The following is a 23,583-nucleotide window of genomic DNA, read 5'->3' as shown; positions in this document are numbered from 1 at the left end:
CAGTGTACAGCTGCATAGGTGAACTGATGGGAAAAAATGATCTAAGGAAAAATACATCATCTTTACTTTAGGAAATACTGGACTGCATATCTAGACAATTAAGAATCTTGAAGATAAAGATTCTGATTTTGTTCATTGTATTATGGAAAGTAAACGTATTGGATAGAAGACAGTTTTGCTGCAACAGGTGGAGCTGTTGAAGAAATGGGCTATATGCATTTCTTTGTCCTCAGGTATAACTTTTTGCTGAGAAAACTATAGGTTTCTTGTAGCTTCAGGCATCTTGAAATGGACACAAAAGTTTAGAGGTGGTTTTGAATAAAAAAGCTTTGATCTAACATCATAGTCACATATTTCACATATTCAAGAAATCATAGGACAGGTGAGGTAGGAATAAACCTCTGGAGATCATGTAGTCAAACATCTTTCTCGAAGCAGGGTCTGCTCAAGCAGGTTGCCTGGGACCACATCCAGCTGTTTTTTTTAACAGGTTGAGGAGATATTCAGAGAGATGGAAGTATGTGGAGACTTCACAATCTCTCAGGACAACCTGGGTCCTGGGTTTGACCATCCTCACAGGGAAAAAATCTTTGTGTTCAAATGGAGTTTCCTGTGTTTCAGTTTGTGCCCATTGCCTCTTGTCTTGTCACTGGGCACCACTGAGAAGAGTCTGGCTCCCGTATCTTCACTCCTCTACAACTGAGTATTTACATACATTGCTCAGATTTCCCCGAGCCTTCTCCAGGCTAAACAACCCCTGCCGTCTCAGGCTTTTGTATCCCAGATGCACCAGACCCTTCACTAACTTTATGGCCCTCCAGTAAGTCCTTGTCTGTCTTGTACTTGGGAATCCAGACCTGGATCCAGCACTGCAGATGGGTCACCAGGGCTAAGTAGAAGAGAAGAATCACCTCTGTTGTCCTGCTGGTAATGCTCTGCCTAATGCAGCACTGGATGCTATTGACCTTCTTTGCTGCAAGGGTGCATTGATTGATTGTGTTCAAATTCTTGTCTACAGGGACCACCCTAGCCAAGAGAAAAAGTGGACAATGGGCTTTCTGAGAGCAGAATAAACACTATGATTCTAAAATGGTGTGTCTTGGAAGATTACAAAATTCTGTTAATTACATCACAGATTAATAATAACATTCACATGTTATTACATCACAGATTTCTTTTTGAAAACAGCAACATCCAGTTCTTTATGTCCCATTCTGAATGGACAAAATGTTTCAGTGAAAGGTTTTTATGAAATTCAGATGATCACTAAACAGTAATATACACTTAGATAACAGACTTAACCAGTGATAGTCAAATGATTAGTCCACAAATAAATTATTTTCTCTTGCTACTATAGAGCTAAGTCCTAAGGTCACTGAAGAATGAGTGAATTTCATCCTTCCTGTCAGAACGGTACACCAGGTTTGTTTAACAGATCTTGGAGTGGATGGCACCATTACCAGGTGATCGCTGCTGCAGAGACAATCATCCTTCCCTCTCTGATTGGGATAATCTGTTCAACAGGCTTAGTTGGAAATATCCTCATTGTGTTCACAATAATAAGGTATGGAATTGAATACATTTTGCAATAAGGTTTGTTGCTGAAAAAAATAAATGATGACTACACTAAGGAAGTGAATTGCCCAGCAAAGACAAGGATAGGAAGTTTTTCATGTTTCGTTTAGTCATTGACATTTACTTCTCATTAAAAAAAAATAATTAAATCATGACTACAGATAGTGGTAATGTATGCCTGCTTAGCCTTTTCTATTGTGAGAAAGCACTTAAGTGCATGATTGATGTCAAACATATTCAAGGAAACCAAAATACATGCCTTCTTCCCTGGCTTCTGTTAAAATTGGCAGCAATCTTCCTGCTGGCACATGTAAAACCGAGACTGAGCTTTAAACTGTAGTTATGGTACTAGCCAGGCATTATAATGTTTTACAAAATTCTTTTAAGATCAGTTGAAATATAGTCTTTTTCTCCTTTGAAAACTGCACTTCTAGCTCAGATTATTTTAATAACAAAACTCTATCTAACTTTTGTCCATTTACAGCAGCTTCCTAGAACTCATTGCTTCTTTCCAGCATCACCTTACTTCTGGAAACAAGGGTCTTAGTGCCAGTCAAGGATTCTCACATGACAAGAATTAATACCTCAAGGTATTTTTGTTGTATTCTCAGGTTAAATTGCTGAAGTTGCTAAAGTTTTTTGGGTCATAAAATCTGACCCAGCCATCCTTTATGCAAGAAAACACCTTCTAGTCTCTTCATTTTACCAAGAAAATACTTTTTCTATATAATAATTTGCTGTTAAGTGGCTGATGCTTTCACAAACTCGAAATCCATAAACACGTATCTTGAAAAAGTGGCTTTTATCTGCAGAGCAAATTTAACACAAAGAATTATGACAGCATAAAATAATATATGTCACACTCCACAAGGATTAATGTCCTAATTAAAATGGACTCCACCCCTACATGCTGTGCTGTTAAAGGAAAGATTTCCAAAGGCCTATCTAGAACTAATTGTTTTTTAGCCCTGGAGCTTTGGTAAACTTCCTTGAAACTACCAGAAATCCAATGTCTGGTACACTCAAGCAGATTGTAGCTCATAATCTGAATGCAGAAGAAAAGAAATGTGGAAGCAGTATGTCTGAAGTGAACATAATGGCAATATGACTTTTTAAACGTATGAATGAACAGAAAGGAAAAAAGACATCATTGAGTTTCTAAAAATCAGTTGTAGAGTCTCTAAAATAATAGAATGGAAGGAAACTGAGAAGGAACAAAGATATTTTTTTTTCTTCCTGGTGAAAAGCCTTTGTTTAGCTTAAATAAAAATATGAGAGACAGAAGGAATAGACACAGACAATGAGTTGGAAAAAAGAATATAATTTAAACCATATTTGCTTTCAAATTTATGGGCATGGACATTTATACATGGGAAAATAATTTGAAAGTAGTATGTTAAAAATTTAATATGGTAGTTACCAACGCTAAAAAAGACAGCCACAAACCTCAGGCTTTATAGATGAATGTATATTTAAAATGTAGTTACATTTTGAAAAATAACCATGTCAAATTCTCACCTTTCACTAAGTACATCGGATTTTACTCAATGGCTCAGCTTCTGAGTTGTGTCTTCATTCTGTATTGAACACATTTTCTCATGCATGCATTTTAATTTTGTTAGCATTACAAAGTCAATTATTTTAAGAGAGAAAGAAGCTAGATTGACTCTCTAATTGACTAGTAAGTTATTTAGTTTTCAGTAACAAATGCTTTACTTATGGTAGAATATGGTAAAGAAAGAACCTTGGAATTTCAGCTCCCCAGTTTTATTTACAGGTCTGCCAGCTAGGGATAAACATTAAGTGTGAATTAAAACTGTATTATTGGCAACTTATTGGGAGAAAATACCTAGAAATCCTAATGAAAATTACATGTGATATAAGCCTGTGCACTGAGATTCAGGTTTAAAAATTAGTAACTCAATGACTTTTGGCTGGCACTCCTTGTGGGAATTAGTTTCGTCCCTAGGGAATAACAGAGGGATCTGAGATATGTTGCTATTTAATGGAAAAGAAAATGGTGGAGAAAATGCCGCAAGAGTTCAGTGTCAACCAGAAGTACCCAATAATCTTCATCCCAGCAACCTACAAAAACTGGTCCCCAAAACTGCAGTTCTACTAGCAAGCGTTTTATGTAAACCTACTGACTTTGGTGGACCAGCTGGTGGGACAATGGCTATGTTCTTGTGTGAAGGGGGAAAATGTGATCCAGATGACCCCAATTAACTGCATTAGTCTGACTTTATTTTTTTAAAGAAGAATATGTCACAGAAAAGGGAATCAAATACAATTTCAATTATCTATAAGTATGGCTTTTCAGATTAACTTGATTTTTAATAAGGTAGCTAATTGTAAGTGGTAAAATAGTATTTCCTAAAATAGAGATTGCAAATAAGTGTCACAAAACTTACTACTTGCATTCTGAGTCTTCAGCTGGAGGTGTATTTGCAACTGGATGTAGTCACCAACAGAAAATTTTTGAAACCGCTACACACAGATAACCTATCCAGATCAGAGATTTTATGTTATCAGATTTTATATGTTATCATGTTGGAAGTTATTAACTCAGCTAAAGAACAATCTAATGAGTTCAAGATTTACAACATGAGGGAAAAAATAGCTAAAGTGTGGATGGTATTAGGTGATGTTGATAAGAAACAAGTTTCCAGAAAAGATTTTCAGGAGAAATAGGTTAAAGTGGAACCTTCAGGGACTGATTGTGGGGCCAGCCAGATTTCATACTTTGCCTCAGAGACTCGGGGCAAAGTGTAGGAGTGTGTCAATAGTACCCCTAATGACATACGCTGGGGAGTTTTGGCTGATGTGAAGGAGTATTAGACTGTCACACAGAGAGAACCCAATAAAGAATAGAAGGACTAGAGCAATAGAAATGCAGTAATATTTAATAGCACGAAGCCATAGAATTTTTTTGCAGTAGCATTTTTTTATAAATAGGAAGCACTGCTGTCAGTTAGAAAAAAAAAGAAAACCCACAGAAAAAACTCCTGGGATTGCTGTGGGCTGTCAATAGGTTAAAGCTGCGTGAGAAGCACACACAGCTGTAATACGTGTAAGGGTCTGCCTTTCTGGGGGAAAGAGGGAAATCCTAATGCCATTCTCCAGGCTCATAACAAGGCCTGAAATACAACTCTCACCAGCTGTTTCCAGGAAAGATAAGAAATTCAGACTGGAATAAGAACAGAAAAGAGCAAGTACTAGAACCAGAAGAATGGAGAACTATGAAAATTCACCTAAATTTGTTTTTAAAAAGGCTCAGATGTCTGTGCTTGCTCTCTATAAATTAGGATCAAATACAGTAGAAAGGGTAAAGGACTGTTTAAACTAAAGGCCAAACTGGTACAAGAACAATTGGGTAGACCTCAGTCAGGAGGTATTAAAGACTAATAACTGGGAGACTATTATAATTTTTACCTTCCTGAACAGTGATGTCCTGTGAAAGCCTTCAGTAAGAGTAGTGGAAGTAAAATCAGTATTTCTGAGATGAAGCTACTCTGTTACGAGGAGATCTTTTCTGATCTTGTTACCTGTGACAGCTGATGACTCAGTTCTGTAACAAGGGAGATCTCTTCCAATTTTAGGCTCCTGTTTTTCCTAAATCCAGCAAAAAAAACCCCAAACATTGTACAACATACCCAGTGCCCTACAACGTATGTCAGCTGTTCTGTTCTTCATTCCTTGCTGAGATGGGAAAGCTAAGTGTCTCTGCACTGAGACAGCATGCTATCAGTTTACTCTGATTTCTATGATTCTGTTTTAGATTTGTGTCAGAAATAAAAAACAAGCTAATGTTAGAAGTGTGGGACTTCCCATGATGACATTTGGCACAGCAACAGATACATGTCCCTAAGTGATGTTATCTGGCTTGACTGTGAGATTCAGTTAAACAGTAATATTTTTTTGGACCAGAATATCTTGGACAAACTTCTGCAGCTATTGCTAATCTAATGCTAAACATTAGATGAAATTGTTATCCAATCACAAACTAGATAGTTGAATTACTTGGAATTCATCACCAGATATGGTTAAATGAGGAAAGGCACAGAGGCAGAGATATAGAACAGAAACTTCTTTGTGCAGTTTTTCATAATGGTGAAAAGAAATGAGCGAGGTTCAGTCTCACAAGATTTTATAGGCCTTATCCAATTGTACAGATGTGAGCAAATTTGTTTAGCTTAGCTTTAGTTGCCCAAGCCAGTCACCTGGGTCTCTCCAAGGAGAAACATTGAGAGTAACACATATCATCTTTGTCATATACCTATCTAAGATAGACTTAGCTGCTCACAGACATGTGTTTCTCTGCAATGATTACAGGAGTCAAGATCATTTGGAGACATTAGAGGTCTAAATTTCAAACATAAAATTAGCTTAGAAGAATTCCACCCTCAATTAAAAGGAGAAAAGATACAAGACTTTCCTGACAAATATTGAGATGTTTTTTCAGCCACTAGTGGAAAATAACATGTACAGAAACAACCCAAGAGGGAGCACAGTGTGTGCTTGCCAGCAAAAAAGGGCTACAAGACAGTGTTAAGTAGGTGTAGGAATGCTGCTGTTGCACCTGTTCTTCTCAGGGACCAAGGATCTAGGTAAAATCCAAGTGTGAGCAGAAGGGAAGCGGACTATGGTTACCGTCAGAGCTGGAAATTTAAAAAAGCTGCTTCTAAGTAAGGTGGTTGGCTGGGAATGGTAAGATTTTGTAGGAGAGGACAGGCCTGGGCAGGGGGATAACTTTGAAGCTTGTGCTACCTGCCGTTGCAGACCTAGTCCATAAGGGATGCCGTTTTCACCTTTCCTATTTGAAGAAAGAGTACGTGCTTAAGTTTTTAAATGTGTGATACTTATAAATCATCTTATCTTTGACCTGAAAGATCACTTCCAAATTAACACTTAAGCTTCTAGTTAATGAAGACTCGCTGTCCAGGAGGGTATAAATAAATACTGATGACAGCATGTAATGCAGTCAGAGGGGATAAATAGTGACTGATGACAAGACATAATGCACTTGTCATGTTCCTTCAAGTTGTTACTGGAGTGACAGCCAGTATATGGATTATCACATTGTCGTGTATGCTCAACACTTCTTTTTTTAATGGATTGGGATCATTCAAATCCATTTTTAATGAGTTTAATCTGCAGAAGTAGAATTGAAGAGAAGGTAGGACTAACCACAGTTTTGACATATTCACAGGTTTTGCAGAACAGCAGTTGCCCTTTTGTACATTTTTCATAGGGTGCTTCAGAGAGAGAAATTAACCTGGCATGTGTGGAAGGATGAACTGACCAGCTAATATCTGCGGCTTGAGAAACTGCTGAGAAGTTTTCAAATCTGTGGCAAGAAGGTAGAAATCACTGAAAGGATGAAAATAAAGGAGTTTGAAATTGAGGCTATCACTATTATTTTCCTGGATTTATTTGTTGTTGTTGTTGTTGAAGGCAAGCACCACCATCTTAATAAAAGATAAGGAAGTTATAACTATAAAATGTGGCCAAAATTATTTGAGATTATAAAGTTTACTGCACAAGATACCATTTAAATATTGTGGCTTTGAGCCACCACAGGAAACTATACAAAAATCTATATGAAAACACTTGTCCTCGCCTCTGGATGCTAATCTAAAAAGGCATAGTTGTCTTAACCTTAGTGTAAAGCATGAGACAGTGAATATTACAACACTTCCCTTTACATCAACTATGGGACAACTATTCACTGTACATTCTTTGTTGATTAGGTTTAGCATAAAGTGTGAGAGTTGAGAATTTAAGTTGCTTATTCTGTGTCCAAAAGTAATTTCTAATTTAGTATGATTTATCCTGTTAATATGAATGAAATAAAGCAGAAAAAGACCGTTTTAAGTTTTTCATAAAATTACATGTGCAGGCAGTTTTCAGACGCTTTGAAACCTGTGTGTTTGAGCATAATGGTACCATTTGATGCCTTACAGGAAACACAGTTTGGGGCTTTTTTTTTTTCCTGGGGATTTTGCATCCTTCAATGTTCACAAAGCTAAAGGCACTGGAGGAAAAAGATCACATATGCGTCATTCTCTCCACAAGCGCCGGTCATTAGTGCCAGAAGATATACTTTATAGATGTCTGGCTTTGGTTTCAGCATCATAACCAGATGACAGTGAATCATACTTCATAATTTACTAAAATGTTTGAAAAAAATACTTTTGTCTGGCTCATTCCCTCTCACTTAAATTTGTTTCTTTGGAAACATAGTTATTTCATAGTTTGTAGTATGCAGTGAAGGCATCATGAAAAATATGAAATTAGAAACTATTCTCACACAGGTCATTCTAGGAAATGATGGTCATAGAGTTGGAGTTCTGAATGTGGTTTATGGGCAGCCAGGTGGATTTCTCTCAGCTGCAGGTTCTTCTGTGTCTTCCAGTAAGAATGACAAATAAACTGGTACTTTGCAGTAGACTGGAAAAAAAAAATCAGTTAGAGATATTAGAGATACTGAGAGAGAACCTAGATAAACACTCAGACTAGGCATCTAATTTGTACGTTAATTTAGGTAAGGTGATTTCTATATGGAGATTGTGGATAGGAACCTTTTTTAGAAAGTCCTGTAATTAAAAGATATCTTATAAATATCAGTGCTTCTCAAAGACGCTTTGTGCTTCTTTCCTTGATTTATATAGAACAAGGCAATTCAAAGTCAGGAGTTCTTTCAACTGCATGTATAACATTCCTCCAGACCTAAATCAGGGGGTGTACTAAGGATTACATTTTGGTAAAGGAATCTAGGGAAGCATATATATCACACAGAAGCCATGCAATATAGACATTAAGAAACTGGAAAAGCCAAACTTGCAGTACTTTATAAATACTGTGCATTTAGTTTTAACTCAGTTGTGTTCCCTATGTATGTATAAACTTCAGGATACTATCTTTAAATATTTGATTGCATGATGGTTTTTTTCCCAGAGGATCTTTACTCTTTTGCCAGTTCCCTTTTTTACCTTTAGCACTTGAAAACCTTCTGTTTGCATCTTTAAGCAAGACTCAGCCCCAGGTACACTGCATCACAGGAAGGCTCTGATGTCTACTCCTATTAATGCTAGGTTGATATTTCTAGAGTTGCTATGTCCAAGAGACCTGTGTTTATTTTGAACACTTTATAGTTTTCAAAGGAGAATATGGGTAATTGTGCTGATGTTAATAAATCAAATAGCTTGTTCAACCTCACTGGAGAGCAAAATTATGACCAATATATTTTTGCTGAGCCTAAAATGTTTAGTTTAAAATATCTTTGGGTTGAAAAACTTCTCCTGACTATAAAATAGTCTTTCTGACAGTGTATTTATTTGTGTGCCATTCAGTTTTGAGGCCTGCTCTATCAATGTTATACTTGAAAAACAACACAGTAACTATGTCAAGTAATCATCTTCGTGCCTTCCAATTTATTTCAGAACTCAGAAGAAAACTATCCCAGATATCTACATCTGCAATCTGGCCATAGCAGATTTGGTTCATATCATTGGCATGCCCTTTCTCATTCACCAATGGGCACGTGGAGGTGAGTGGGTTTTTGGCAGCCCTCTTTGCACCATCATTACCTCCCTGGATACATGCAACCAGTTTACATGCAGCGCCATTATGACTGCAATGAGTCTGGACAGGTATGTGGTTTCAGATTTTAATTCTGTACTCAAGCACAATAATACCTGATTGTGTTTATGTAAAGCTGCAGTAATTCAAGAATGAGAAATGCCGTCAGTTATGGTTAATGATTTTGAAAACTGCAGGGATCCTTTTCTGATATTCGTGGAGGTGACAGAAGTATTTTAAGTCTTGCTACAGCATCATGCTGTGAACACGGCCTTAAGTGATCCTAGTCACCACCAGTATTAGTATTCTGGGGTTTATCTTTAGAGGTGCAGCTTGATATCACTTAATGTGCACTAAAACTAGATTTGTTTTAACCATTCTTGTTTAAGACAAAACTGGCTTCCAGGCAGACTGCAGAAACCTATGGTATCTGTTATTTTTTAAAACCTTTATTAAAATACAGTAAGAGTACAACAAGAATTTTAGCTTTCCTTGTAACTAAAGATTTCAAAAACAGCTTCTTTGTATTCTTGATCTTAAGGAAAAAATGACCAAATTCAGGAATGAAAAGTCTGCTTTGAACCAAAGAGGTCTTCTTTCATATGTCAGAGAAGGAAAACAACATGAAGACAAACTTCCCTGCATAGCACAAGGCATTAGTCAATCATTAAGACACTCAAGAAACAACTTTGAACTTATGAGCTAGGATAAACAGAGCCAATGAGAAGGACGGTTGCTATTGAACTTGTAGCATGCCAAACGGCATGGTTCCATGGAAGAAGAATGTAGACACTAAAGAGAGGGAGAGAAAAATTATCAGAAAACAGAAAGCAGAAAGTAGAAAATTGAAAATTTGAAATAATTTTGAAATGAAGAATGGCTGAAGAATGGCTATCATAAGGAGGCTACACTAATGCATGATATTAGAAGTCTTATTTGGTTGACATGCAGTTTAAAAAGAGCCAAGAAACTATCAATTCCTTTGAAGTTTAATTTTAAAAGCTCTGTTCTTATATTTGCCTATGAGTGATGTGACAAATGACAGACTTTTACTATATTCCTGAAGAATTTACACATAGCAGTATCTTTAATCTTGCGGTTTAGAAAAAAAAATTATGCAAAAGACAGTATTAAGGCAGGAAAAAGACATGACATCCTAATAGGGAAAGACAGAATATTAAAACCTGGTATAAAAAACAGTTTACGTCCCAAGTAAAGCCATGTCTTAAAATAGACATTTGGGGGTTTTTCCAAACTACAGGGTAATCCTGTGATTTCTTTTCTATTCTGAGGCAAGCTTTTCCATCTCAAATACATGTGCCTAGGGAGAGCTCTTCAAATTGCTTCTCTCCCACTTGTTTTATCACTGCTGTTACCAATTATGACACTATAGCCAAGAGAGACAAACATTTTTTTCAGATAACAATCTCCCAAGCTGTTTAGTGCTTGATAGTTTCAGTAAAGCACCTCTGAATCCACCCAAGAGCTTTCATTAAGTGAAAAGATTAAATCAGCTATTTTGCAAAAACAAATAATCAGAGTTTATGAGATTTTGTTTGATTTTTTGATTGTAAAATCATCCCAAATTCACAATAAAAGCAAGAAACATAATTATACCTTAGTAAATGCTATGGCTAATGCAATATCGGACAGCTTCATGTTCTCTTTCACATTTCGCAAAAATAAAAGCACTTCTAAAGGAAGACAAGACTAGACCAGACCTGGGAAGGCAGTTCCTGAAGAAGCCTGAGCTGAATAAAATGACTACCACCATGCAAATTAATACCTGTCATATTGCTGGATAATGTTTTTATTCCCATAAATCCTCTACTTCATAATAGGAGTGAACTATATCAGACAATGGTCCAACAGAGACTTTAGTATTTCAGCATTTCTTTTTGCAAATCAAATTTCTTTATAAGATCTTAAGAAGTGGCAAAGCCAGCTGTTCTCTCCATGGAGCTTTAGAGGTCAATTTATGAGGGGTACAATGTATAAAAGTTTGCTTTTCATTACTCACTTTAATATGAAATAAAAAACATACGGAAAACTGTAAAAACTATGCAAGTTGAGTATGCATATTAAAATTTATGAGAAAGTTTCCTAAACTGACATCAAACACATTTTTTTCATACAGATTGATGTTTGTGCCACAGGCAGGCATTACATAAATTAAACCTGGATGAAACTTCACTAGAAAATTTCATAAGAAGCAACTCACAGCACCTGTTCTTTGGACATGGATGCACATAGGCACACATAGACAGCAATCCTAACATAATTTACCCCCGTGTACCTGAAGAGTAAATCCGACTGTTCAATGAAAATATCACGATACAAATCTGGCCTAAGTGAAATCAGAACTGCATACGCTGCAGACAGCATCTCCTCAAGCCCAAATATTGACATACTCTTATGTTGCAGTCCCTGGTGAGACAGGAGAGATGGTGAGGTGGGTGAAAAGAAGGTCCAGTATGATGTCCTACACTAATGTTGTTACTTGGAACATTCCAATAAGTCTCTTGACTTAAATGAAGATTAACAGTGCAATTGGCAATGATAGTGACTTTTTTAAAATGGCAAAGGACCACTTTGGCCTATGACATTTTAAAAAAAATATCCAAGACCTACACATTCAAGACAACTGATCCATACTCAGAAGTCACTTCATTCCTTATTCCTTCATGGTACACAAGATGCAGCTGGTAAGCCTATGTCGGACTTTATTCCTATGACAGGAGACTGAGGCACATCTCATTCCCTGTCATATGAATCCACTGGAGCATCTCAGAGGAAAATGCCACTGTTTAGGCCCCTTCTTACAGAGTGCACCTGCTTCTGTCTACTTCTGCAAACTTTTGTTATATGAAAAGGTGTAATCCTCTTGATAGGGGTTCAGTTGCTGTGATCCAAGGTGTACTTTTGGTATGGCACAGCTATATAATCTTGTCACAGCCTCCTGAGAAAGTTGCTAAATGCTAAGCTTTGCATAAGTACCTAGAATAGAAACATGCCTGCTAAGAAAGGTAAGATAGATTGCAGCCAGAGACAAGATTGTTGAGGTGGAGACAGCAGCTGAAAGGTTCAAGAAGAGAGACACAGGCATGAAGAGGTATAAAATGCTAACAAAAATCAGGGAGTCTGAAGATGCCCCTTTACTCTCACAGACAGCTGTCCAATAAAGACTCAAGAGTGTCACACATGGGTGGTAAGCCCTAGCTGTCTGTTATCTGTTGTAATAACCAATAAATAATTTCTTTTGGTGAATAACCTGTCTGCAAAATGTCTCTCTGCATGGGAGAATTTCCCTGAGCAAGTTCTTGAAGCCTGAGAGTTACATAGGGTACCAGTCAATTTTGAGGGCTACATAAACATTTATTTAGCCTGTCCACTTAACGCTTCAGACACGTAAATGGAAAGATGAAGCTGGAAAGATAAATCTGGAGTAAGTAGCTCTGTGATGGCTGAGAAGAAACAGGCAGGTGTTCCAAGTGTTTGCAGCAGCCAAGACTGACAGGCGTGAGAAAATATGTTCACGGTTTTCCCGTTGTTGTATGTTGCTCTAAGAAATATTTACCAAGGCAGCATCACTGGTAGGGTGGGGCCATATCTCTATGAAAGCCATGGGCTTTCAGTCATTTAAAACCAGAACCACTTGATTTGTCATGGACTAATCCATTTACCCATTCTTCACACTCCTTTTTCTGTCGCTCCTTGCTTCACTTCACATGCAGTCACAAACATCCCAGCCAGAGGAAAAGGTAAAAGCTTCATGAAAGCTCAGTCTCCTGAGCAGCCCTTCATTTGCCTTTGGGTGTAGTACCCTTTGCTGCCTCTTGGGGCAATCCTAACAGCAGTATATTTTAAGCCAATTCAGATAATATATTACTAATTAACACTGGCAGATAATTTATACTACTTAGTTATATCAAGAATAATAATGGTAGTGTCAATACACGATAAATATGCAATATTTAGTAATCACATTAGACCATAGGATGTCAAATATGGTAGGTTAAGATATGTCCAGAGGCAGGAAGAAAAAAAGTGAGGAAAAATCCAAGCTCTAAGACACATTTCCCCTCTCCTTGTCCTATGTGCATGACGGAAGTATGACCACATGTTTATGACTTTGTCAGGAATCAGACAAGATGACATGCAATTAGCTACAACATTAACTAGGAGCACATGTTCCCATGAAATGTTTTCTCTTCCAAAGTGTCATTTTTGCTTTCATGATCATACCATGTACTTGGTGGTGGTTGGTCTCACAGGCGTAGCTCCAGGCAGCACTGTAACAGCAAATTTGGCAGAAAAGCAAAAAAGAAATACTGTAATAGGCATGGGTAACAGGCACCACATACCTGGTGCCTTGTGCTTTTTGAGAGCTCTGCAGGCTCCATCACTACCTTCTTCTCTGTCTCTCTGTGTCAGAGATGCAGCTCAGACACTCCCGCTATTGTTTGTTTCCGGTAAGTGGGCAGTCATGGGCATCTCTGGAGCTGGAAGATGTGGATTCAGTACCCGTCCCAGGCTAGAGGGTTCATTTAGACGTGCAATTCGTTCCCTTAATGATCTCCAACACCACACCCATTAACAGAGCTAGTTTTATTACAAACTCCATTAGTCTGACAAGCACTAGACTGCAGCTGCTATCAAAATGTTACATTCACTGTTGATAAGCTTTGAGCTACACTGGGCTCTGGTTCTTTGAGCAAAGGCAATACCATCCCTTAAGCCACACGTCACACGGTGCCTTAAGAGCCTCAGCCTTTCGCATTGCTAACAGCCCTCTCTCTGAAGCTCTGTAGCTGGCTTTCTGCTGGCAGCTCTGCGCCTGGTCACCCAAGCTGCCTCAGCAGCCTTTCCCAGAGCCTCTGGGGCAGCACTTTCCCCTTGTTCCCACGCTGTGGATCTCACCCTGTTATCCTCCGGCCCTGCACCTGCAAGCCCAACCGCGTTGTTACAGTGGGTTCTCGTGGGAAGTGACTGCCACCAGCGTGGGAATCACCCCTTCTTCCCCTCCCTTTTCCTACCCTGTGGTCAAAGCTTCTGGTTGAAATTACTGGACCCAAACACATGCATCCCCCCAACTTAACAGCAAGTCAGTGTGTAGCCTCAGCAAAGCGTGCTCTCAGCAGCACCAACAGCACCATAGGCAGGAGCAACTGGGAAGAAGTGAGTCCTGATGAAAACTATGGTGATACTGTGGAAATAGCATTAAAGGGAGAACCATGTATGGCACTGGAGAAGAGGCCCAGAGGTGGGTGCTTGTCTGGAGACTCCCCTACTGCTTCTCTTCCCAGCTGGCCACTCAGGACAGCTTTACCTTTCCACACTCCCTATTTTCACTTTGATTTTTCTGTTAAAGTAACTATACACCATCAGCTACAGACCCTGGTAATAAATCTCTATGCATCTTCTTAAAAACCTTCGTGCAATACACAGTTCTTAATGAAAGAGCTAATAAGAAATAACCATTGTTTTTTGGTTGGGTACGTTGTGAGCTTAACCAGCTAGAAACAAAAGGGAGAGCTCACTGAAACCTCATATGAAATCATTAAGGAGTTTTTATATCATCCAACTGTAGGCACGAGATAAAGTTCAATCTCTCACTAACAGCAGGCAGCAGGCATGTGTCTAAGAGGTGACTCACAGGGTCTATGGAGAGCACAGCAAAGGATGGAAAATCATGTCCTGTCACTTTCCTTGCAGCCTGTGGGGAGAGGGGTGCTTGGTTAAGTGCATACTTACTCCATGTCAGCTACTAATGTCACTTTTCTATGCTTCCCCAACACACCCTATTTTCATCTTACACACTTTCATTTTCTCACAAATACTTCCTTTAATTCACAGCTTATTTCTGATTCTTTTTTTTTGCAATATCAGTTGTAGCTTTCTTCAGTATTCATTCTTTGGAAACATCTCTGCTGATGATTTAAAAAAGAGTTGCAGTATTGCTCCCTTACTTTGCATGGAGATGTAGTTTGCACCACTTGAAAAATGAAAGCAAGCTCAAAGCATACATAGTATGCTTACACGGAAGCTAAGAGGTCAAATTTTTTGTAAAGCAGGAGTAATCACAAGTTTTAACAACTTGAGAAGCCTGTAAATTACTCTCAATTACAGTGATCCTGTAAGCAATATCAGTGTCAGAAGCTATTTCCATGAAGCAGCCAGTGAAATAGGAGATGTAGCTGAACTGGGAATGGCACAAAGCAGTTCTACCATTGCAAATGCAGAGGATTTCTGTTCTTTCTGTCACCATCATGAAGATTGAGAATAACTGCATGAAATCAGACATAGCTTTTTAAGATATCATATGCCAGAAAAGCCTTTTTTGATTCTAGCAATAATGGCCATTACTTTAATGTTATTTAGTGAGAAGAACTTGATTGTTGCAAAGCTTGAATAATTAGAGAAATCTCTTTCATACTCATATTCAAGACCAAAAATAATTTATTATCACATGAAATATGAATCTTTTTTGGTCTTATGTCCTGGTTCCTGATCTTCGTTGGTCCAAGGGCAATAATACCAAGCAACTGAAGTGCCACAGGCACCATGTTCTGACAGGCTGGTAAACCTGATCTGTGAAAAACAAATACAGGACCTCAAGCAAAAGTCCAAGGTCTGGCAGGCAACATGTTGCCAGCACCTATAGACAAGGATCTTCTGGTTTGTATCAGATACGTACATCGCATTGAATGTACAAGTATGGCTATATGTTAATAGAGATACAGTAACACAGCCAAGGAATGACAGGTATTGAAAGTTACTGCTATCCAGTTAATGACATTTTTGGTTATTTACTGATACCAGTACTGGACTAGTTAACCGACAGTCTAATTAAACTTGAGGTTTCAGCCTGGTGAACACATTCTTAAGCAGCCAGTCAATTACTAAGCTTCTGCTCTCAGCTGCATTGAAGAAACTTCACAGCAGTGTTCCTGGCACAGAAGCATAAGCCTCCAGTCACCCACAATCTTGGTGGCAATGGGTACAGCCACTACTAGCAGGGCTAGGACCTCAGTGGTAGGCCTCTCATCACATATCAGAGAGGATCATAACTGATCATATCCTTAAGCTGTCAGTGATGTGATGAGAATCATCCCTCTGCCGGGGTCTCCACTAGGAGACTCCACTGACGAGAGCTGTGTCCGTAGCTGCTGGCCTGTGGAGCACAAAAGTGAGGTCGGTTGATGATGGTTTCTGGTTGTCTCATGTGTTTATATCACCTCAAAGCCATCACAGGGCAGTGCTGCAGCTCTCTTCAAACTGTTTTACAGAGGGCAGTGAGTTTCACAGCCACAAAGTAGCACCAAGACCCAGGGCAACGGGGAACTTTCAGCCTCTATTGCATACTGTCTGCATCCAGTACCTTTTGGCCAGGCCTATGGATGGTCCCAGTATGCCAGATTCTGTGTGTGCAAAAGATGGAAAGAAAAAGGAAGAGATTAATTGTCCAGTGTCGTTACCTTTGTTGAATTTATTCTAAAATGAGCTGACATTATTCTTCCCAAACAAGTTGTTAAGCTGTGAATCAGTGGTCAAGTCAGTAGGTAGTCTGATCTCATCTGGAAATGCAAAGGCATACCAAATGCAGTGGATATTTTACCTATCCTACTCACTTCTGAAAAAAATAGAGGCAAAATACACCCTGCTTTAACTTCCCTTTCTTTTTATGATATGTGTGTTGTTGCATTTAATATTCTGCTTTCAGCTCAAAGATTTCCCACTTTGATCCATTTTGATCTGATAGATTAAAGTTCACCTCAACATTTTACAAAACGTGAAGGTCACGAAAAAGAATTTGTTTTGTATCATAAGCGGCTGCTAACAGAAGGTTACTTTTGAAGTAGCAAAGACTTTCAGTTGTATCTTCAGTTATGTGGAGACTAAACATTTAAATTATATCTGTAACAGACTTGAGTTCTCCTAGAGCTAAAATATATCAGAAAGTTCTATTTTTTTTTAAATAGCAGTCTTGTCTGCACTAAATTATCTCCAGTCCTTTTCCAGAACTAACTTCATCTTAGATTTTGTCACTGATTGCTTCTTGTATGTCTGAGTTTTTAAATTCTACCTCCTACAAGCTAATCTACTATAATTTATTAAAAACTCTTATCATATTAATTAAATAATACTGTGACAAAAAGCATGATCAGTTATAACAACATTTGTTGAATGTTAAGGGAGTTGCTTGAATAAAAGCCATTCTGGCATGTTGTACTAGACAACTTTTTAAAAATGCAGTTTCCTTACCTTGCGATGGCTATTCTTAGAATTTTCCTTTTGCAATCAACAATATTAAACTAAATATTCTATTGTTGTTCTGTTATATTGCTGTTTCCTGCTTTTTACAGGTACTTCGCTCTTGTCCAGCCATTTCGCCTAACCCACCTGAGAACAAGATCAAAGACAATTCGAGTCAACTTATGTTTATGGGTGGCGTCATTTATTCTGATGTTCCCTGTGTGGGTCTACTCAAAAGTAATAAAGTTCAAAGACGGTTTGGAAAGTTGCGCTTTTGATCTAACCTCACATGACGATGTTCTCTGGTAAGCTTTCAAAGCTTGGGGGGATCAGGTCTTCAGCTGGTCTTTGACATGCCTGGCCGGCAGGCAGGCAGGCATATGGATAGATGGGCAGATGGATGGATGGCTGGGTGGATGGATGGACGGACGGACGGATCGATGGATGGATGGAAGGAATAGGATTAAAGCTGAAGCTGAGCCTTGTCCCATTCAAGTCACTGCATCTCAGATTATATTGGTAATAAAGAGGCAGCCCCAGAACGATAAAGTTCAGCAAGACAGCTCCCACACAGCAAATGTAATTGAAAGATTTCTCTTTCTCCTTATCTTCTCCTGCTGCATTTAGGTAACTGTTGTTCACAAATGGGATGTCATTGCCCTTTCTGACTCTGCATTCTGTCATGTTTGGAAGATATAGATCACAGAAGAGATTAAACACTCCACTTGACTTTCCAGTATCTCATGGCCAAGCAGATTCCTGCCAAATTGTTAAATTCAGGCTGACTAGCAAGGGACATAGAAGAAAATTTTAAAAACTTTATCTAACAGATAGCAAATTTAGACTGATTCTAGGTGCTTTTATATTAGTGTGTTCATTTGGATGAGGAAGGTATTTTCGAAGTGAGTGTCCGAATTGTCTCTAATTACCACACTTGAATTCACATTATTCAGCAGTTTCAGAGCACATGATCTGTATTCTTTTCAGGTGAAATCAGGATGGAAAAAGTGCTCTGGGAACTCAATGAATGAAATTCAACCCCTGTTGTGCACTCAGGCCTCAATCCACAGGATCCAGTTAGAGAAAATTCAAAGTTAAACCCCCAAACATGAGTATAATGTGTCACGTCCTAAGCATCAAGTACTTCACTCTACAGATTTACGCTACTCATTTACATTACACTATTCATTACACTATTTGTTAATGTAGACAATGCTTAAAAGAGTGTATTTGAACATTTTCTGTTCCAGCCCCTTTCCCCGCTCCTCCCCTCTATCCTCCCAGCAATTGAATTTTAACCAGATTTTTAATGGAATGAATTCTAACTCTGGAGCACCAGAAAAAGAGAAAAAAATGTGTACAGAAGTTAAATCTTTTAATGTCAGCAAAATTTGATTAAACTCTCTGCTGAAGACTTAAGATATTAATAAAAACAATCCCTGAAATATGACTGATTATTTTCAAGAACTTTTGAAGGATGTGACACTCCCAATAACCTGAAAGAAATCAGAGAAAATAGCAGAAAAACAGAGTTGAAAGGATTTGGGGAATTTAGTCTAGTCCATTGTCTCTCAAATGGCATGACCAATTGTCAGAGGCTTGTTTAATTCCACATTAGCGGCTTTCACACAGAAAAGTATGAAGACAAGTAAAAGGAGACTCTGATAGAGTAAAAAACAATGAACTTCAATAACCAGAAAGTTTAACAAATTTAAAGATCTCAATTTGCAAGGTGATAAGAAATACTCTGTCTATTCGTCAGGAACAAGTCATAACAAAACAATCTAATTTCCTTCCTTGATGTTCTTCGGTTGATAAAGGATAAATAGAAACAAAATAACACGAATTGTAACAAAACACCAGCAAACCAACTTGAAAAAATGGTGTAGGTTCGATTAGACTTAAGATGCAGGAATGGTTGAAAAAATTGTGCTCAGAAGATGGTCATCACTGGTCTACTACCAGACTAGCAAAATATCAGAGGATTAAGCTGACAGCATGGAGCATAAATGCTCGCAAGAATTTTCACTAATTATACAGGTACTGGAAAAAGTGCTCACATGCAGAACTTAGAAAGTGAAGCGGTGTAATTTGTTGTCAACAGTATTCCTAGAAGTGCTGAACACAGACTTTAATACTTGAAAGTACTTGGACTTCTAGGTAATTGCTGCTGTGTAAAACAGGCTCCATGTATCTCTAATCAAGAATCACAAATCAGACACCACTTGATGAAAAATGTCATTTATATTTTTTTACATTTAGGAGTTAGTCTTTGTGTAATCGCCTTGTTTGTTTGTTCTTTTTTCATTTTGTTTTACAGGTATACGCTTTACCTTACTACGACAACTTTCTTTTTTCCTTTACCATTGATATTTATTTGCTATATTTTAATTTTATGTTACACATGGGATATGTATCAGCAAAACAAGAAAGCAGGAAGGTAAAGTATTATCCATGCTTCTTCCTATTTCCCATGCTCTACTCAGACTGCAAAGATTTTGTATGTAACAAGCCAAAAGGAACAGCCCTAAAACAACATTTAGGCACTGCATCATGTAACATTCATTGCTTCAGGCTGCATTAGGTTCCCAGGAAACAGACTAAGGGGGAGTCTTCCTTCAGGGAAGGGAGCAAGATAACCCAGTTAGAAGGAAACACTGTGGAGAAAGCTATGGCTGAAGTCCTCAGCTTATCCGAGGACAACAAAAAGGTACAAACCAACCCTGCACTTCTGGCTGCATGAGGGCACCCGCCCATGCAGGTCTCATGGCTCCAAGATTAGGAAACCCTGGGAGAAGGTGGGTGCCAGGTCTGGTGCCACCTGCAGTGCCCCAGGGAACTGCCGGTCGAGTGCTTCCAGGCTGCATTACCCATCTTGTAGGAAGGGGACTCCAGGCCCCACGAGCCACTGTTTACAGTCTGGGGAATTCTAGGCAATAAAAGAAAATTGACACATGAAACATGAAATACAATTTCCCAGTTTCTGTGAGAGCAGCTCCTAGTCAGAATGTTTTAGTTCTGGGACTACTTGCTTTGGATTTTAACTTGTACCAAATTTCTATGAAAAAGGAAATTGATTTCCATTTTAGTGTGGTTTTTAATTCCTCAGGCGAATTATTTACTTCTTTTCTCTATGCCTCCCTTAAGCTCATGATAGTCAGGTTTTAACTGGATATTTCTATTCCAGTTGTAAGCAAAAAAATGTAGTCATATATGTAAAGCGATGCAAAGCTATATAGCTCCCATGTTGAAAAAGAGTAAGCATTTTTAGTGAAAATAGTTGCCAGTATTTCATCAAATATACGTAAACAATGCTCAGTGGGTCCCATACGTGTGTAGCATAGGATCAAACTCAACCTAAGCAGAAGAAACTATAAAGTGCAAACAACAACAAAATGAAGTTGTTGAGAGCTGGCCTTTGCTTGCACTGTACGTGAATTTGGCCTCAAATAACTGCCATTCATTAGTACACTCAATCCATGCCATCCTTTTCTCACCTCGACTTTCCATGCAAGGGATCCTTCCTTGTTTTGCAGTTACACCACCAGTATCCCCAGGCAGAGAGTCATGAGGCTCACTAAGATGGTGCTTGCTCTGGTCAGCGTGTTCGTGGTAAGCGCTGCTCCGTTCCATGTGATTCAGCTCATGAATATTCAGGTTTCTCAGCCAACCCTGACCTTCTACGTGAGCTACTACGTCTCCATCTGCTTCAGCTACGCCAGCAGCAGCATTAACCCCTTTCTCTACATCCTGCTTAGTGGGAACTTCCAGAAGCGTCTCCAACAGTGCACAAACATGGAAGTCAGGATGGCAGAACGGGATGTCAATGTCATTGAAAATACCCTTAAGTCAAGTTTTTGAAAGGAGGGTCTTGTCCCAAGAAAAATGCATTGTCTGTGTACATTTTATCGGTTGCAATAGATGGGTCTGATTTCACTTTCTTTATGAAAGTGTTAACTCAGAAGTGGCTTTGTTGCTGGAATTGCAACAGTGTCAAGCTGATGTAAGAAGAGGATCTGCACCACTGTTTGAAAGGTTAGAGCCACTAGAGGAGGAATTCTCTGCAAAAATATTCTTCATTACTGTGTCATTGTTTGGGATTTTTTTATGGTGATTTGTACATAGATGAACCAAATGTACGGAGATAAAAGTGGATTTTAAAAAACTGCAGTCCTCTGGTAGTAAGAAGATAGAGTGGCTGTGGCAGGCATTTGCGGTCTGACACTGTGTGTGGAGTCACGGAAACTGTAAGTTAATGACCAAAAGAGACTTAGTTACTGATGACTCAGAAGGGAGTAACTATTGATTTTTGTCTTATCTACAGCTGTCTCATCTGACACTTGCTTCTGCAGCTATTAAAGGCGGAGGAGACACATAAAAGACACTTTTGGAGGAAAACTACTTTTGAGTTAACCTTTGCCCATGTCCTTGCAAAGAAAGAAGTGAATTCATAGTGTGTGTCATTGGAAATTATTAAACCTAAGTTTTGAAAACAACTCTGTTTCAGAGATTCCTTTGCTTCTCTTTTCTCAAAATCCCTGCTTCCAAGACAGCCCTGAGAAGGCAGCTGAAACAGCTCAGAGTTAATCTCACTACAAGTGCCGAGAGGAACTTGGTGCTTTCCCAGGATGCACTCTCACTCATTTCAAGAGGGGTAGAAGAGTGCCTACTTGTTGTTAACACTTAATCCACAAGGTTTCTAGTAGTAGGATGTAATCAAGCAATATTATTAGCACCTTTAAAGCTAATAAAGAAAATTGGTGAAAAAAAAAATTCTATTGAAAAATCTAATGTTCTTCACAGCTGTTCATAGTTTTGGTGTTCACCACACTGTGAGTTTATCTGCACCATGTTCTCTTCTCAGGCCACTTTCTCTTACCTCAGGACTTCACTTACCACTTTATTGGGTGAAGATAACATTTCACTAGGACCAGAGGTTTATGGATACAATTTTCTTGTTATTCAGAGACCTGATGAATCTGAAACACTTACAATCCACCTCTTCAGATTTGCAGTTTGCTCCCATTTTGTCCCATTCCGAATGGGCCTTTATTCATTTGTTTGCAGCACTGTGGAGGTCACACTTTGTGATCCCACTCCATGATCTACCAACCCACTGTAGGACTCATGACACAGGAAAGAAGAAAATGTCTTAAACCAGGGGAAGGCTGGTCTGCACATTCCCAAACTGTGGATTGAGGTACTGCCCTGACTTTTGCCATCACGTAGCATCTGCCAGTCCCATAGAGTCTCAAACATACAGAAAAAGGAGTTTAAGGGGTTTGAAATCAATATTCATAGTGTAAAGCCAAAGCTTTACATAGAAAATGCAGCATAAAACATTTGTGGTGTTATTATTGTAACCACAGTAGTATAAGGGAATACTCAACATAAACTTCACAAGTGGAGGAAATGCTGTCATTAAACCCTTCAAGACAGCTGCAAAATGATAAGATTTCAACAGATCTGTTTGTTCAGATCTGGAAAGGTTGTCTACTTTTCTGAGCTGTATGAATTAGTTTATTAAAAGTCTTGTCTCTAACTATAGGCCTTGTAATCAAAAATTAAGTAATTAATTAAGTAACAGCCTGCACACGAGGTGGCTTATCAAGTATTACCAAAAGCCCTGCTAAGTGCAAGCTTGTTAACTCACTGTTCCAGTCTGTGCCTGCATGTGTCACCTTGTTTACCTGTTCAGTGAGTCACCTCAGTTACTTGGTAACTCAGGATGATATTGAACACTTAAAAAGACCATTTTCCCATTGTTGTAATAGCCGATGTGTTTTTCACCTGTCACACCTCCACTTTTAAAGTTTCCATGCTATGAGGTCATAGCAGTGACATAGAACCACAGAAGCACAACTTCATGAAATTATCCTAACAACAGCAAGCTCAAAAGGGCATTGAATATCTTCTTGCATAAGACATTACTAAAATAGTTTACAGTTCAGCATTTTTCTCACATTCTCCATATTGCTTTAATTCTCTGAAAATTTGAAAATAAAATGGATGTATTCCAAAGAAACTTGTGTAAGTATTCAAAATTTTTATTTACTAGTTACTAAATTGTCTGTGTTAATGAAAGTTCATAAAGGAATATAGTAGAAATAACTCCTTTTCTTTAATGATTTGGAGCATCTGATCTAGTTTTTTCCCACACAACTAGAATAA

At 38.5% G+C, this 23,583-nt stretch overlaps 1 protein-coding gene across 1 annotated transcript; it reads left to right on the top strand.

Moving 5' to 3' along the window:
• The first annotated feature begins 1,382 nt into the window (after positions 1-1,382).
• Positions 1,383-21,273, top strand: MCHR2 (melanin concentrating hormone receptor 2). The gene is made up of 5 exons (XM_074150925.1): positions 1,383-1,564; positions 9,018-9,227; positions 17,523-17,717; positions 19,733-19,852; positions 20,949-21,273. The coding sequence occupies exons 1-5, from the start codon at positions 1,383-1,385 to the stop codon at positions 21,271-21,273; spliced, it is 1,032 nt and encodes a 343-aa protein (XP_074007026.1).
• The last annotated feature ends 2,310 nt before the right edge of the window (positions 21,274-23,583 follow it).

Source organism: Numenius arquata, chromosome 7 (genome assembly GCF_964106895.1).
Source record: "Numenius arquata chromosome 7, bNumArq3.hap1.1, whole genome shotgun sequence".
Lineage (NCBI taxonomy): Eukaryota > Metazoa > Chordata > Aves > Charadriiformes > Scolopacidae > Numenius > Numenius arquata.
Note: the sequence above shows the minus strand (reverse complement) of the source record. Positions and strands in the feature narration are given on the sequence as shown.